The 16,459-nt window shown below is 43.9% G+C and overlaps 1 protein-coding gene and 1 pseudogene across 1 annotated transcript in view; both read right to left on the bottom strand.

Moving 5' to 3' along the window:
• The window catches only part of PKD1L3 (polycystin 1 like 3, transient receptor potential channel interacting), a 53,598-nt gene that overhangs the window by 24,322 nt on the left and 12,817 nt on the right, over window positions 1-16,459 (bottom strand). Inside the window, 9 exon segments of the mRNA XM_024735707.1 lie at window positions 334-536; window positions 4,746-4,889; window positions 10,275-10,417; window positions 10,419-10,457; window positions 10,741-10,777; window positions 10,779-10,840; window positions 12,682-12,912; window positions 15,454-15,478; window positions 15,480-15,676. Coding sequence (XP_024591475.1) covers window positions 334-536; window positions 4,746-4,889; window positions 10,275-10,417; window positions 10,419-10,457; window positions 10,741-10,777; window positions 10,779-10,840; window positions 12,682-12,912; window positions 15,454-15,478; window positions 15,480-15,676 — 1,081 coding nt within the window.
• Window positions 14,939-15,109, bottom strand: LOC112393550 (uncharacterized; annotated as a pseudogene).

Genomic DNA, 16,459 nt, shown 5'->3' with positions numbered 1-16,459 from the left:
ACAACCCTCATCCTCAACAATTAAAATCACCTCCAAGGCAATCCTCTCCCAGGTTCAAGTATTTATTTAGCAATTTAACTATGATTATCTAAGGATAACAAGTTATCGTGGCAGTAAAGACCCTGATCATGTGTTAATAAAAGAGATCTGTGGGAAAATGTGTAATGTTAGAATAAATGATTATTCTCCTTTAAGAGCAGAATTAAATGAGTATTCTAATGTGAGGGCAGCAGAGGGAAAATGAAGGCACATATTCTGTTTCTAACTTTGGAAGGAAGGAGAGTGGAGTAATCAAAGGATGACGTGCCACAAACAGCACACATCCGGGCTCACCCACAGCGTGCTCATGTCTCTTGGTGGTGGTGCCGTTCATCTTCTAGAACGTGACATAGGTGACCGTGTTGCAGAGAAGGAGGGTCATGCAGCAGGTGAGCCGCTGGACTCTTGTAAACTGGGTCCAGGGATGTCAAGTTGTGACTGAGAGCCACAGACAATCCTGGGTGAGATTTTCTACAATCATGGAGGAGAACAGGTGTCTAACAAGATAAATTAGAACAGGAAAGGCAGGACATTTCATTCTGAAAGTGCCCTAGTCTAGAACGTGGTTTGCCTGGCAGCAAGCTGCACAGCAACAACTCGGCCACTGTTCAGCACCTCCGTGAAGAAGCTTTCAGACGACTTGATGATACGATTTTTTTTGTTATTTTGGGGTAAAAGGTTTTTGAAGGGTAATTTTATTGCATGAGATTTTAAAACCAAAACTTGTTTTCGCTTTATCAGAGCTTCGATAAATCTTTTACTCTTAGGAAGTTTGCATTAAGCTTCCACTCAAGACAGTTTGGTAAATCCATACTTGGAGCCCCTTCTCTACTCCAAAAGGAACTATAAATATGATATAAAAAGAAAGAACCCGAAACATTGCCTGGGCTTAAAAACAAAATAAAAGTCTCTGAGAAAGAGGACTGGAATGAGAAACAAGATGGTAGGTGGGGAAGAAGCCACAGGATCCTGTGCTCCAGGTCTGGAAGAAGGCATGCGCAGGTCAAAGTCGGATTCCCACAGAGTAACTGGAACTGAAAGTGATTCATGGAGTGGGGAAAGGGAGAGCAAAGCCAACTTCACTGCCTGAAGCCAGGGTTGAGGCTGGAGCTCATGGAAGAATTCTGCAGAACAAACAACTGCCACAGGGCTACACATTTATAAGTAGGGAGGTGGGTGAGAGTGGACAGCCCCAGGACCAGGAATTGAGCCAAGAGATGCACTGGCTCATGACAGGACGTGCAACAGATCTGGTTTCTTTAATTTTACGGAGGAATAGGAGCTCCAAAATGGTATAATATAATAAGACCTAGTTCTAGATTAGTGATGTGAAGGGTTGGATGAAAACATCAAAAAAGTACTAGTCAGGGATGTGTGGAGAAAAACAGAGAGGTTGAGATTTAAAAATGAAACCAAGCTACAACCCCAAATTCCTAAACACATGAAGAAATCTAATGCTAAGAAAGGCAGCCAACACAATCAGTAATTCAGTCCAGAAGAAATTAATTTCATGGGACAGTCTGAAAAAGACTTTAAGTATTTCAGGTTGCTCAAAGATACAAGGAATAATGTTCACTTTAAAATAATAAAAAATTATGAAAAACAGGAATAAGTTAGAACTCTTGAAACTGAAAAATATGGTCCTCAAAACAAAAATATTAGGAGAAAGGGACCTGGTTAAAGAGAAAGTTAGTGAACAGAAAGGTAGTATGAAAGAATTCACCCAGAACACATCACAGAGAGACAAAAAAGATATGCACGCAAGAGCGGCTTAAAAACGTGGAGGATAGTTTGAGAGGCTCCAGCATAGAGTAAAGCAACGTCAGAGGAGCAATATTTTCAGAAGTGACATCTGAGAATTTCTGCTAATTTAAGACATGATTCTGTATATCAACAACTACATTTTATGTTACGTGTATTTTACCACAACAAAAAAAATTTTAAGTACATTCTGAGTACTATACAGTATAAACAGTGAATCTACAGTGAAAAGAATTATGGTAAAATTTGGAACATCAGGGATAAAGAGAAAATGTTAAACAGAGAAAAGACAACATACTTTATAAGAATAACAGCTAGACTGACATAACATAGGCAGTGTTGGAAGGCAATTCTCCACGAATGCTTCCCATTTAGGCACTAATAAAAACTTTGCTCCTGGACTGTCTTTTCCAGTATCTTTGTATAAGCAGACAGCCCTGAAAACAGACAGTCAGGAGCTCTCTTTGGAGCCAACTTATTTGCATTTCCAGATTGTAAAGATAGAGACATCCTACTCCCCAGAGACATTCTAGGGTAATAAAGATAGAAATGCCCTCTTCTCACCCCTTGAGAGATTCCCCTACATTCCAGGCTAATGAAGATAATGTCTCATTCTACAGGGAAGGACAGGCAGGTTTTCTGGCAGCTGGTAGATCAGATCAGAGTCTCCTAACCTTGAGGTTCCTCTTTTGTGATGCACCTCCACTGCATGTGCAGCTAACACCTGGCTCTCGTTACATCACCTGTCGAATCTGGGAACTGACATAAAATATTGCTCTGGTTGCTACTACTGCTATAAGTAGTAAATTGCCTAAATCCATTTGGGTCAGTGGAAACGGTGGAGTAAAGACCTCTGAAAATTCCTCCATAAAAGCAATGATAAAACTTCTCTTAAAAAGCCAGAATCAGGGCTTCCCTGGTGGCGCAGTGGTTGAGAGTCCGCCTGCCGACGCAGGGGACGCGGGTTTGTGCCCGGGTCCGGGAAGATCCCACATGCCGCGGAGCGGCTGGGCCCGTGAGCCATGGCCGCTGAGCCTGCACGTCCGGAGCCTGTGCTCCGCAACGGGAGAGGCCACAGCAGTGAGAGGCCCGGGTACCGCAAACAAACAAAAAAGCCAGAATCAAAATTTTCAGAACTCAGGTAAATAACCAAAGGTTTGTATTAACCTGGGAGTGTTTACTCAAGAAAAATGGCTGAATATTAGTAAGAACAGTGAATTTTGTGGCATTTTAAATTGCCCTATTTTCCCAGCTCCCTTTCTCTAGCTCCACGGTAACCTTAAAACCAACAGCCTTTGATCACAGTGAAAACCAGCAGCCTGGCAGTCACTAGAGGGAGGAGAATGGGGTTGGAGCTCCTTAAAAGCTTCCTTTCCCCAGAGAACTGTCATTGTTTGTCTGATAGTTCCTTGGAAAACTCCACTTGCAAGGCTGTCCTTATATGATGTGACTGGAGGCTCATCCAGTGAAAAAGGCTTTTTCCCTGAGGGCACTGTCAAAAATATTCAGAGGCGACTGTTTACCTTCACAGCTGCCTGATATGGTAGGCAAACGACAGGCTAACCAAAAAGCTTAAATGGAAAAGCTGGAAAATGAGAAGTCCACAGGAGTTTTGAAAAGCTCTGACACAGTCCTGGGAATCTAGAAGGCCACATGCATGCCCAGGGCTGTATGCATGCTGGGGAAATACCTGAGAAGGGGCTTCCCTGGGGGCGTAGTGGTTGAGAGTCCGCCTGCCGATGCAGGAGACACGGGTTCGTGCCCCGGTCCGGGAAGATCCCACATGCCGCGGAGCGGCTGGGCCCGTGAGCCATGGCCACTGAGCCTGCGCGTCCGTAGCCTGCACTCCGCAACGGGAGAGGCCATAACAGTGAGAGGCCCTGAGGCCCCCCCCCCCCAAAAAAAAAAAAAAAAAAAAAAAAAAAAAATACCTGAGAAGGCCCTACGCTTTCACCCCTGGATGACCCTGAAGCTCTCAGCAAGCAGGAAGTGAAGGCTGAGGCAGAGCTGTCAGTTGCCTTGCTGAGTGCTAAAGGCATAGCACAACATGCATGCAAAACCCCTCAGCAAAGACTGGGAGACTTACTGGTTCAGGCATTTGAAGAAGTCTCTGTCTAGTTATTAGCTGACCACTAAGCTAACTGAGCAGAAACTTCAATTTTCACACATGACAAAGAATACAGACGTTACAGAATTAGTTAGAAACAGACACTAGACAACAACAAACACTAAGAACAACAAATACTGGGGGAGAGGAAGGAAATCTGATCTTCAGAGTTGCCACATTCTATTATTTAAAATGTCCAGTTTTCAACAGAAAATCACAAGACATGAAAAGAAACAAGAAAGTATATGGCCTCTCCCGTTGCGGAGCACAGGTTCCGGACGCGCTGGCTCAGCGGCCGTGGCTCTCGGGCCCAGCCACTCCGCGGCACGTGGGATCCTCCCGGACCGGGGCACGAACCCGCGTCCCCTGCATCGGCAGGCGAACTCTAAACCACTGCGCCACCAGGGAAGCCCAAGTCAATAGATTATTGTTGAGGAAGCCAAGACACTCAGTTTACTAAAGATTTCAAATCAGCTATTTTAAATATCTTCAAAGAACTATAAAGGAAACCATATCAAAGAACTAAAGCGAAGTAAATGAGAATGCTGTCTTGCTAAACAGAGAGTTATCAATGAAGATACAGAAATTATTTTTAAAAAGAACCAAATAGAAAGTCTGCAGCTGGAAAAATAAAAAGACTGCAGCTGAAAAATACAATAAGTGAAATGAAAAGTTCACTAGAGGCTCAGCAGCAGATGTGAGCAGGCAGGAGAAAGAATCAGCAGACTTGAAGAGAGATAATTGAAATTGTCTTGTCTGAGGAACAGAAAGAAAAAGGAGTGAAGAAAGTGAACAGAGCCTCAGAGACATGTAACACACCATAATTTCTCAAGAGTACCTAAAGGAAAAGAGCTCCTTCTTTGAGACCGGTATGAAGATCCAGTCACGCTCACAGTCTCCAAGGTCCATGGCCAGCCAACAATTGCACAGGAAATGCCATTTCCTTTTACCTGCCATGTCAGTGACAATTTACATACCTACAGTAAAAAAAAGATGACAGTTATGTTAGGGAGGTGGGCATGAACCAGTTGCTGTAATAACAAGTAACCTTAGGGAAACAACCTAAATGTCCACTGATGGCTGAATGGATAAAGAAAATGTGGTATGTGTACAAACAGAGTATCATTCAGCCATAAAAAAGAATGACATTTCGCCATTTGTGACAACGTGAATAGAGGGCATTATGCTAAGTGAAGTAAGTCAGATAGAGAAAGACAAATAAATACTGTATGATCTCACTTAGATGTAGAATGTAAAAACAAAGCAAAACACAAACAAAAAACCAAAACCAGGGATATCCCCGGTGGTCCAGTGGGTAAGACGCAGGGGGCCCAGGTTCAATCCTTGGTCGGGGAACTAGATCCCATGTGCTGCAACTAAGAAGTCTGCATACTGCAACTAAGAACCAGTGCAGCCAAAAATAAATAAATAAACAACACACCAGAGTTCATCACATAGGTTTAAAGAAAAAAAAAAAACAAAACCAGAACGGAGCTCATAGATACAGAGAACAGATTAGTGGTTGCCAGAGGTGGGGTGTGGAGGGCTGGGTGAACCAGGGGAAGGGAGTCAAAAGGTACAAACTTCCAGTTATAAAATTATCAAGTCATGGGGATGTAATGTACAGCATGGTGACTATAGTTAATATTGTGTTGCATATTTGAAAATTGCTACGAGTAGATCTTAAGAGCTTTCAGCACAAGAAAAACAAAATTCTGTTAACTACGTATGGTGACAGTTGTTAACTAGACTTACGGTGGTGGTGATTTCACAATATATACAAACCTCGAATTATTATGTTGTAGATCTGAAACTAATATAAAGTTGTATGTCAATTATACTGCAATAAAAATGAATTTAAAAAAGAAGTAATTTTTCACTGACAGTGAGTATCCAAGTAAATGGATTCTGTTTCATCATTAGGCAAGAATTAAAGAAACCAGAGCTGATCCCGTTTTTTCCTTCCCAGCCTCTAAGGGTGTTCATGTACCAAACACCAGAATGCAGACTTCCATAACCTAGGAATAGTTCAGTGTGTGTTTGTATTCTATAAGTTTTCTTGTGCCACATGTGACAGTGCCCTGCCACCTCTGTAAGCATCCTATCTGCCTCTATCTTTAATTACCAGGGTCTGAGGGGGTGTCTTTGGGGGGTGAGGTGGGGAGTGGTCTTTAATGTCTATATTAATGACTTGTCCTATTTGGGTCTGTGGCTTCGTCTTGGCTTCAGAGCCACAGGCCCTGAAGTTGCATCCTCTTTCCAACCACAGTGTTTTACCATGTGTCTACCTTCTCCCCTAATTTCAATCGTCAACGAACTTGTCCTCGGGGACCCCTAGTCGTTCAGCCTGTTTGACTTCATCTGTACCTAGTCAGCTAATCTCCTCCTTTACTGGAAGGATGCTACTTCCCCAAGCGTCTCTGTGAAACCATTCAAATCTCTCTGGTCAAAAGTCTTGCTTAATTTTAGTTGGAAATTATTTTCTGTGCTAGGAGTACAGATTGCTTTAAAGCTAAAATATTTCTGGGACTCTCTTACTGAGGCAGTTTATAAAATCACAGGTGACTAAGCTGCATTTGATTTAAACTTAGCTACTGCTAGATGGCGGAGTTGGAGGATGTGCGCTCACTCCCTCTTGGGAGGAATCACAACTAACTGCTGAACAATCACCGACAGGAAGACGCTGGAACTCACCAAAAAAGATACCCACATCCAAAGACAAAGGAGAAGCCACAGTGAGACGGTAGGAGGGGCGCTATCACAATAAAATCAAGTCCCATAACTGCTGGGTGGGCGACTCACAGACTGGAGAACACTTATACCACAGAACTCCACCCACTGGAGTGAAGGTTCTGAGCCTCACGTCAGGCTTCCTAACCTGGGGGTCCAGCAACGGGAGGAGGAATTCCTAGAGAACCAGACTTTGAAGGCCAGCGGGATTTGATTGCAGCACTTTGACAGGACTGGGGGAACCAGAGACTCCACTCTTGGAGGGCACACACAAAGTACTGTGCGCATCGGGACCCAGGGGAAGGAGTGGTGACTCTATAGGAGACTGAACCACACCTACCTGCTGCTGTTGGAGGGTCTCCTGCAGAGTCAGGGGGTGGCTGTGGCTCACCATGAGGACAAGGACACTGGCAGCAGAAGTTCTGGGAAGTACTCCTTGGCGTGAGCCCTCCCAGAGTCCACCATTAGCCCCACACCAAAGAGCCCGGGTAGGCTCCAGGGTTGGGTCGCCTCAGGCCAAACAACCAACAGGGAGGGAGCCCAGCGCCACCCATCAGCAGACAAGCAGATAAAATTTTACTGAGCTCTGCCCACCTGAGCAACAGCCAGCTCTACCCACCACCAGTCCCTCCCACCAGGAAACTTGCACAAGCCTCTTAGATAGCCTCATCCACCAGAGAGCAGACAGCAGAAGCAAGAACTACAATCCTGCAGCCTATGGAACAAAAACAAATTTAGCTACTGTTAAAGCTTTCATTTAAGAGCAAAGTATAAAAAAGGAGAAAATACTCATTTTCTGATTGGTGAGAAACTAGTCATGGGTTTTTTTGTGCTTTTATTCTCTTATTCTTTCATACAGAAGAGAAACAGAGACTCTAATGTGTGTTAGAAAAAATCTAGTTAATGCATTCAGTATGACCAGTAGAAAGATATAGAAAGCATTATCATTTCCTAAGAAAAAATGCTGGCCGTCTGTTTTTTATTGTGGGTGGGTAGTTCTTTTGCTTTTCTGTGTTTTCCAAGTTTTTTGCATTCAAACAGCTATTACTTTTGCAATTAAAGAAAGAAAAGCAAATGTTGACTAAAGAAAGTCTTCAAAAGAGCCTTAATAACAAGCTGATACGAAGCTCTAGAGGTGAACAGGTAACTCTGAGAATTTAATTGTAACGAATATTTATTGAGTCCTACTATACTTTTGGCACTGTATGAGCTTTTTTTTTTTTTTTTGCGGTACGCGGGCCTCTCACTGTTGTGGCCTCTCCCGTTGCAGAGCACAGGCTCCGGACGCGCAGGCCCAGCGGCCATGGCTCACGGGCCCAGCCGCTCCTCGGCATGTGGGATCTTCCTGGACCGGGGCACGAACCCGTGTTCCCTGTGTTGGCAGGCGGACTCTCAACCGCTGCGCCACCAGGGAAGCCCCTGTATGAGCTTTTGAGAATACAAATATGAATAAGACAGCATCTCTATCCCTGAGGAGCATAAAGTCATTATGAGTTTAAAAATATTATAATTAAAGACCACATATAAAATTAGAATTGATATAAACCAGTGATAAGAGTAAGAAAAGTGGAAAATATTATATAGGTGTGAATTCCTTTAAGTGTTTCCTCTAAGAGAAATAGCTTTTTTTAAAAAAAACCCAAAGGTTTATTTCTTCTTCATGTTACATGCATATCATGGGTTAATTGGTGGTGGGAGGGGTTCTCGATGGTGTGGTTCTGCCCATTGCAGTTACTTAGGGACTCAGAACAACAAAGCAACCATGTGGCACCTGTTTACAACTCTCTTGACAGAATTCTATGGCACCACCCACGAACAATAGCTCCTTAAATTAAAAAATGTACTTCCAATAATTATAAAATAATACAAATTTATTGTTAAAAAATTTTGGAAATACCTACAAGTACCCTGAAGAAAAACTTAAAAATTCATAATCCTACTACCCGGCAATAACTATTGGTAACAATTTAGTGTATATAGCGCTAGATGTTTTCCTATACACATACTTTAAAAAAACAACTTTGCTGTGGTATAGTTTACGTGTGATAAAGGGCACCCATTGAAAACGTACAAAATTCAATGCATTTTGACAAATGTATACACTTGGGTACTAAGCACCACCGTCATCCCCCTGAAAAGTTCCCTTGTGCCTTTCCCAGTCAGCCCCCCTCAGGCTCACCCTTGGCTTCAGGTGAGCACTGATCTGCTTTCTGTCTCTATAGAGTAGTTTGTTTTTAGAATTTCATCTATGTGGAGTCGTACAGTATGTCTCCTTCTGCGTCTGGCTTCTTTTGCTCAGTGTCATGTTTTCTGAGATTCATCCACACTGCTGTGTGTCTCAGCAGATGGCTCTTTTTTGTCGTGAGTAGGATTCCATCGAATGAACATACCAACATTTGTTTATTCATTCACCTGATGGACGTTTGTGTTGTTTCCAGCTTGGGGCCATTATTCATAAAGCTGCTATACACATGTGTCAGAATGGACATATGTTTTCATTGACCTTGGGTAAATAACTAGGAGTGGTATTTCTGGGTCATATGGTCAAGGTACGTTTAACCTTACAAGAAACCGCCAAACTGTCCTGCACCACAGCTGTGCCATTTTACACGCCACCAGCGGTGTGTGAGAGCCCTAACTGCCCCCCCCCGCCACCAAATCCCGGTTTTGTTAGACTTTTTAATTTCAGTCATTCTGGTGGGCGTTTAGTGCTATCATTGTCGTTTGAATTTGCATTTCCTGATGACTGATGATGCTGAGTATCTTTCAAGTGCTTATTATACATTATTTATAAATGAAAGTGGAATAATAGTGCAACAAACCGCTTTGTAGATACCTGAACAGAATGCAAGCAGCAAGCAGCTTATCAGGCTATCCTGGCCTAGTGGCTGGTGCATCTAGCCTAGCAGGGAAGGACTTCTTTTGCTATCAATTTTAGGCAAGCAGCATACTGTTTTCAGGGGGCCAGTATTCAGCAACTGACTTGTTTGAATACCGGCCTGAGACCTTTGACTTCATTCCCTTCTTTTTTCCTAATCCCAACAAGCCAATAATCCTCAACCTTAATTTTCATCATCTATTCAATAATTTCTCCACCCTCCTCTCCTAATTCTTAGAGTGTTGCCGAAGGAGGATGCAGAATCATCTGGATCTAGCACAGGGCACACGCACTCATCACTGACCGCTTGTCTCTCTAACTCTCTAGGCACATCCCACACTGTAATTCCGTTCCTTCCCCTCTCCTTAAGCTCTTCATTTTAACCCAAAGTATATTCAGTATATAGTCATTTACTAAATTTACTCTTTGAAGATAGTTTTCATATTTAGAGATACTTTCGATTTACGGTACTTTCGGGCACTATTTCATTGTTATTATTTGCTGTTCACCATCATGACAGCATTTAATGGAAAAAAAAATCTATCATTCTACCACCCGTAAAAAATCGTGTTGTTAATTTTCCATATGTCCTTCCAGGGTTTCTTCTGTGTAGACAGCTCTGAAACTAAAATCTAACAGTCATTTGTTACTATTTGACCCAAAGCATTATAGTTATTTATCATAAAGCCACGCAGGTCTTTCCCCAGAATGCTAAAGATCCACAGAGAAGAAGCAACATGCCAGCCTGATACGGGTACTTACCAAGAAGGGCTGACGTCAGAACTGTCATGCCAGAGCTGCAGGCTGTGTAATTCCCACAGAGAAGACGGAGTGCCCAGGAGGAAGACATCCAGTCCCCCTCGTTCAAAGACTGCTTTCTGGGAATCACAAAGATGATGGGGGTTCGCTCTGCCCCTCTGATCCATAAAGGGTGATAACCACCTAAAACGTGACAATGAAAGATACGGTATAGGAAGTTATAACGTGATTCTTTTGGTTTATCTCTAAGGAGAAAGATGAGGACAGAGAAAACTGCAATTAAATGAAGTCTTGGGGTCTGAGACAAGCAGAAAGAGCTCTTCAGGTGTACAGTTTAGAACCAGGAAAGATCACTGTCTGGGATCCTTGTAAAGGACAAGTGGACACAGGGATATTACCAAGTCAGACTGTACCTCATATGGCAGAAGACACCAAGTAACAAATGAGGAACATTTATTTCACTAACGTTAGCTGTTGTAGCAGCCCTTCTTCGATAGCCCGTGGACCTCAATAAGGTAGTGGAATTGGGAGCTGGGGTCATTATCAGCCAGGACAGTGACCCTCACCTGCAGGAAAAAGCAGAACCAAGAAAACTAGCCGATCTTCACTTAGCATAGACCCCTGCCTTCTCCAGCTAGAAACAGGAGGATGCACTGCGGCAGCTCTGTGGCAAGAAAGGGTGAGGTGTGGGGAGAAGATGTACAGATAAGTAGACCTAAGTTAAGTGACAAAAGGGGGGAATAAGGGCTGACAGTCCAGAGTTTATGTCTCTAAAATGAAATATTCATGGAATCAACTGATCGGGTCTTGGACCTCTAAATATCTCCACCTCCCACCCACCCAGAAAGGGTTATCAGATAACATACAGGGCACACAGTTAACTGTGAATTTCAGACAAATGATGAATAATTTGGGATCATACTTATACTAAAAATGCCTTCACTATTTGAAATTCAAATTTAACAGTCTTGTATTTTTATTTACTAAAAATGGTAATTCTAGACCAATAGCCATAAAGAAACAGATATTTTGTGTATTCTAGAATTTCCACATGTAGGAAAATTTAAGAATAAGAAAGATATAGAACAGAAATTAGAAAGAAGCTGTCATCAAAGGAATTTTTTTGTTTCAAAATAAAGATTCTGGGCTTCCCTGGTGGTACAGTGGTTAAGAATCTGCCTGCCAATGCAGGGGACATAGATTCGAGCCGTGATCCCGGAAGATCCCACATGCTGCGGAGCAACTAAGCCCGTTCGCCACAACTACAGAGCCTGCACTCTAGAGCCCGCGGGCCACAACTATTGAGCCCGCGGGAGAAACTACTGAGCCTGCGTGCCACGACTACTGAAGCCCACGTGCCTAGAGCCCGTGCTGCGCCACGAGAGAAGCCACCACAATGAGAAACCCTCACACCACCATGAAGAGTAGCCCCCGCTCGCCGCAACTAGAGGAAGCCTGCGCGCAGCAACGAGGACCCAAAGCAGCCAAAAATAAATAAAGATCACTTACAGGTTTCCTATATATTGCCGTTACATTAAATTATAACTTGACTTACACATAATTTTCATATCCAATGTATTAAGTGAGATAAACTTGCATTTGATTACAGTTAAGTTCTCTGGGTGTTTTCTTTTGGCTTATTCCCAACCTAAATGAATCATATGAGGGTTCAACCTTGGCTAAAAGAAAAGAAATGGAGATAAAGAGTTAAGTCCCTGGGCCTTGAGCCAGAAGATATGACGAGAAATTTAAGAGAAGCCCCACTTGAATTCTTACACTACCGACTACCATGCTACCTACCTCTTTTTTTAAAATTAATTCATTTTTCGCTGCATTGGGTCTTCGTTGCTGCACGTGGGCTTTTTTCTAGTTGCGGTGAGCGGGGGCTACTCTTCGTTGTGGTGCGTGGGCTTCTCATTGCAGTGGCTTCTCTTGTTGCGGAGCACAGGCTCTAGGTACGTGGGCTTCGGTAGTTGTGGCTCAGGGGCTTAGTTGCTTTGTGGCATGTGGTGATCTTCCTGGACCAGGGATCTAACCCGTGTCCCCTGCATTGGCAGGCGGGTTCTTAACCCCTGCGCCACCAGAGAAGTCCCTACCTCTTTTTTTTTTTTTTGCGGTACGCAGGCCTCTCACTGTTGTGGCCCCTCCCGTTGCGGAGCACAGGCTCCAGACGCGCAGGCTCAGCGGCCATGGCTCATGGGTCCAGCCGCTCCGCGGGCATGTGGGATCTTCCCGGACCGGGGCACGAACCTGTGTCCCCTGCATCAGCAGACGGACTCTCAACCACTGCGCCACCAGGGAAGCCCCCTACCTGCCTCTTTTGATGAAGGGTTTTTGTTTCTTTTTTCATCTTGTTCCACATATTTAAGACATTGTGGCAAAGTTTTTGGAATCAAAGTCTCATCACCTTCTGCATATCTGCTTGGTCCTTTCTCCAAGCCCACACAAAAATGAGCATATAGACTCCAATAAGGCTGGCCAGCAGGGACACCCCGATGGTGTTGCTGGTCACACGAAGGAACAGCTCAACTGTGTCTTCCACTTTCACTGCCCGAGGCACAATGAAGAAATCGCCGCCCAAGTAGGTCAGGTGGTTACACAGACACTGTGTCCTCCAAAGTGGGCTCTGTGGCCCAACGTGGAATAGCAGTCAAGACGTTGATTCTAACTGGCGCGCTAAGAAAAGGACGCACGTAAAACAAACATAGGCATTTAGATTTGGGAAACAAGGGCTGATCGCTTATTCTCTGCTGGTGTAAAGTGGGACAACTGATGGGCACAGCAGCTTGGCAACATCTAGTAAAATCGAAGAAGCAAAACTCCTTGAATCCTGTGATTCCAGCTCTGAATGTATATCCTGGGGGAATTTTGCACATATGCACAAGGAAACGTGAAAAAGGATGTCCCTGTCAACACTGTTTACAACTAGGAGATATCAGAACAACCTGTGTGTCCAGTAACAGCAGAACATACAAACAAACAAGTAAGTAAGTAGAGGCAAACTACTGGGCTGCTGGACTTCTCTGGTGGCGCAGTGGTTAAGAATCCACTTGCCAATGCAGGGGACACGGGTTAGATCCCTGGTCAGGGAAGATCCCACATGCCACAGAGCAACTAAGCCCATGCGCCACAACTACTGAGCCTGTGCTCTAGAGCCCGCAAGCCACAACTACTGCACCTGTATGCCACAACTACTGAAGCCCAGGCGCCTAGTGTCCATGCTCCGCAACAAGAGAACCTACCGCAATGAGAGGCCTGTGCACCGCGATGAAGAGCCCCCACTTGGCGCAACCAGAGAAAGCCCGCGTGCAGCAATGAAGACCCAATGGAGCCAAATAAACACATTAAAAAAGAAAAGTTTGATCCTTTAAAAGAAAAGGAATGAACACATATACCAAATTCCAGTCAGGGGTGACCCTTTGGTAAGAATGAAGAAATGAGGTTGGAGAGGGATAGATCCAGATCTTCCATTATCCCAGTGTTTTTTAAAATTTTAAAATACTTGAACTAAATACAGCAAAATACAAACTTTGCGATAAAGCTGAGTGGTGTCTTTAATTTTTTAATCATATTACTCCCTATAACTTTTCATATATTGTAACATTTCTTTATAAAAGATATCTTTTAAAATGTCACTAAGCAAATGAATGGAAGGTACCAATTCCACACCTGATTTTGTAGATGAAAAGCCTAAAATGCTGTCAGGATGACTGATTTCCTTCCACAGAACAAGGTTAAGTTCCCAGTCCACTTTTGGCCGTTGGAGGAATTCTCATCGCGCACTCTGAGTTCTGATACTTTCATGGAGTCCAAATAACAAAGGCTTCAAGGAGGCAGGAAATGTCCTGATGCCTTTTGCAGTGGGTGGCCACTGCTGGGAGAAAAGAAAATCTCCCCCAACTTGCTACTCCGTGGGGTTTCCCTGCCGAGCAGCACTGGACACTTGTCAGAAGGCAGACTCTCCGGCCGCCCCAACTTACTGCGACAGACTCTGCATTTTAACAAGCTCCCAGTCTGAGGGGTTGCATGAATGGTGCGGAAGCCTTCCAAGGAATCCTCTTTCCTTGTATTCTCGATCTGGAGAACACTCTCTCACATTAAAAAAAAAAAATGTATTTGTTTTTATTTTTGGCTGTCTTTGGTCTTCGTTGCTGTGCGTGGGCTTTCTCTAGTTGTGGCGAGCCGGGGCTACTTTGTTGTGGTGTGCGGGCTTCTCATTGCGGTGGCTTCTCTTGTTGCGGAGCATGGGCTCTAGGCACGCGGGCTCAGTAGTTGTGGCTCGTGGGCTTCAGTAGTTGTGGCTCATGGGCTCTAGAGCGCAGGCTCAGTAGTTGTGGAGCACAGGCTTAGCTGCTGTGTGGCATGTGGGATCTTCCACGGCCAGGGATCAAACCCGTGTCCCCGGCATTGGGAGGTGGATGCTTAACCACTGCGCCACCAGGGAAGCCCTATCAGATCTTTCAGGAAGAGCTGCCTCAGGATTTCCAGACACTTACGGCCCATTCTTTGTGCACATGAAACCAGACAGGATCTCACAGGACCACTAGTGTGAAAATGTACAGCACCCTTTTAAAGCGGTCAGACACCTGGAACGAGGCAGTAATTGCAGAAGTGACAGTCCGTCCTCACCTGGCTTAGAATGTACACGAATCTGTTAGCTTATTTTTAAGTACAAAAGTTCTCTTTTTTTTGGAGTGAATGGACCAAGCTCCTATTCCAACTCCCTGCTCCAAAAATCCAGTTGCTATATTGTCCTTGAATAGAGGCTGTATCAGATATTAAATTGATATAAATAGATACTACACTTGATCTTAGCCAAAAGGCCAAGAAGCAATAAAAGTTCTCTTTTATGTAGCAGAAAGTCGGCCTCATTTTACCCTCCGCATATTTAGTACTTGTAGAATTGATCAGCTTCCATATACCACTTGTCTTACTTTATGTAGATTGTCAGATTCACCCCAGACTAATGTTTGGGGAAAAATGACAAATCTAAAGCAGAAGGCTGCTCCAAAGAGACACGTTCTCTCAGCACACCACACACACGCCTCCTCCTTTTAACCAGGCTGATTTATTTCCCTTCCAACGCTTTTGCTTTCTGGGCCGCCCCAAATGAGATGACAGAGCACTGAGTTTACTGCCAGCCGAGGTGGGAGAGCAGCACAAGTGGGCAGCTTCTGACCTGGCATCCGCTGCTCCTCCACGTGGTTGCCGCTGTCCCAGAAATAACACTGGGTGACGACAGGGACCACCAGAAACAGGGCGGGCATCTGCTGGGCACCCTCCTTGCTTCTTCTATTCAACAGGGCTGTTATGTAGTAGGTGCCAACCCCATACTGCAGGCTCTCTGGAGTCAGCACCCATGTATACTGCTCATCTGAGAACAAACAAGAGTACTTAGCTGCCTTTCAAAGGGCGTAAAAATACCATTAGAACCTTTCTTCAGAAGGGTCTATTATTATCATTATTTTATTTTACAAATGGGGAAATGATAAGCCTAGAATCACAAATGGTTTTAAAGAAAATGACCAGTGATATAGTCTGGGACTTTGGATGACTCCTGTTCCAATAAAAAAAATCATATGCTTTTGATAAATTAAGACTTAGAGCTAATGAATTAGAATGTATTATGAGTTTTAGAAAAACGAAATAATCACACATCAAAATGAGTAGCTAGAGCTTCCCTGGTGGTGCAGTGGTTGAGAGTCCGCCTGCCGATGCAGGGGACATGGGTTCTTGTCCCGGTCTGGGAAGATCCCACATGCCACGGAGCGGCTGGGACTGTGAGCCACGGCCACTGAGCCTGCGCGTCCGCAGCCTGCGCTCCACAACAGGAGAGGCCACAACTGCAAAAAAAAAAAAAAAACAAAAAAGATCAGAAATAAATGAAAAAGAAATGAAGGAAACAATAGCAAAGATCAATAAAACTAAAAGCTTGTTCTTTGAGAAGACAAAATTGATAAACCATTAGACAAACTCATCAAGAAAAAAAGGGAGAAGACTCAAATCAACAGAATTAGAAATGAAAACGGAGAAGTAACAACACTGCAGAAATTCAAAAGATCATGAGATTACTACAAGCAACTATTTGTCAATAAAATGGACAACCTGGAAGAAATGGACAAATTCTTAGAAATACAGACTTCCGAGACTGAACCAGGAAGAAATAGAAAATATAAACAGACCAA

The sequence above is a fragment of the Neophocaena asiaeorientalis genome, unplaced genomic scaffold (genome assembly GCF_003031525.2).
Source record: "Neophocaena asiaeorientalis asiaeorientalis breed wild unplaced genomic scaffold, Neophocaena_asiaeorientalis_V1.1 scaffold40, whole genome shotgun sequence".
Classification (NCBI taxonomy): Eukaryota; Metazoa; Chordata; class Mammalia; order Artiodactyla; family Phocoenidae; genus Neophocaena; species Neophocaena asiaeorientalis.
This window is presented reverse-complemented; position numbering and strand designations above follow the sequence as displayed.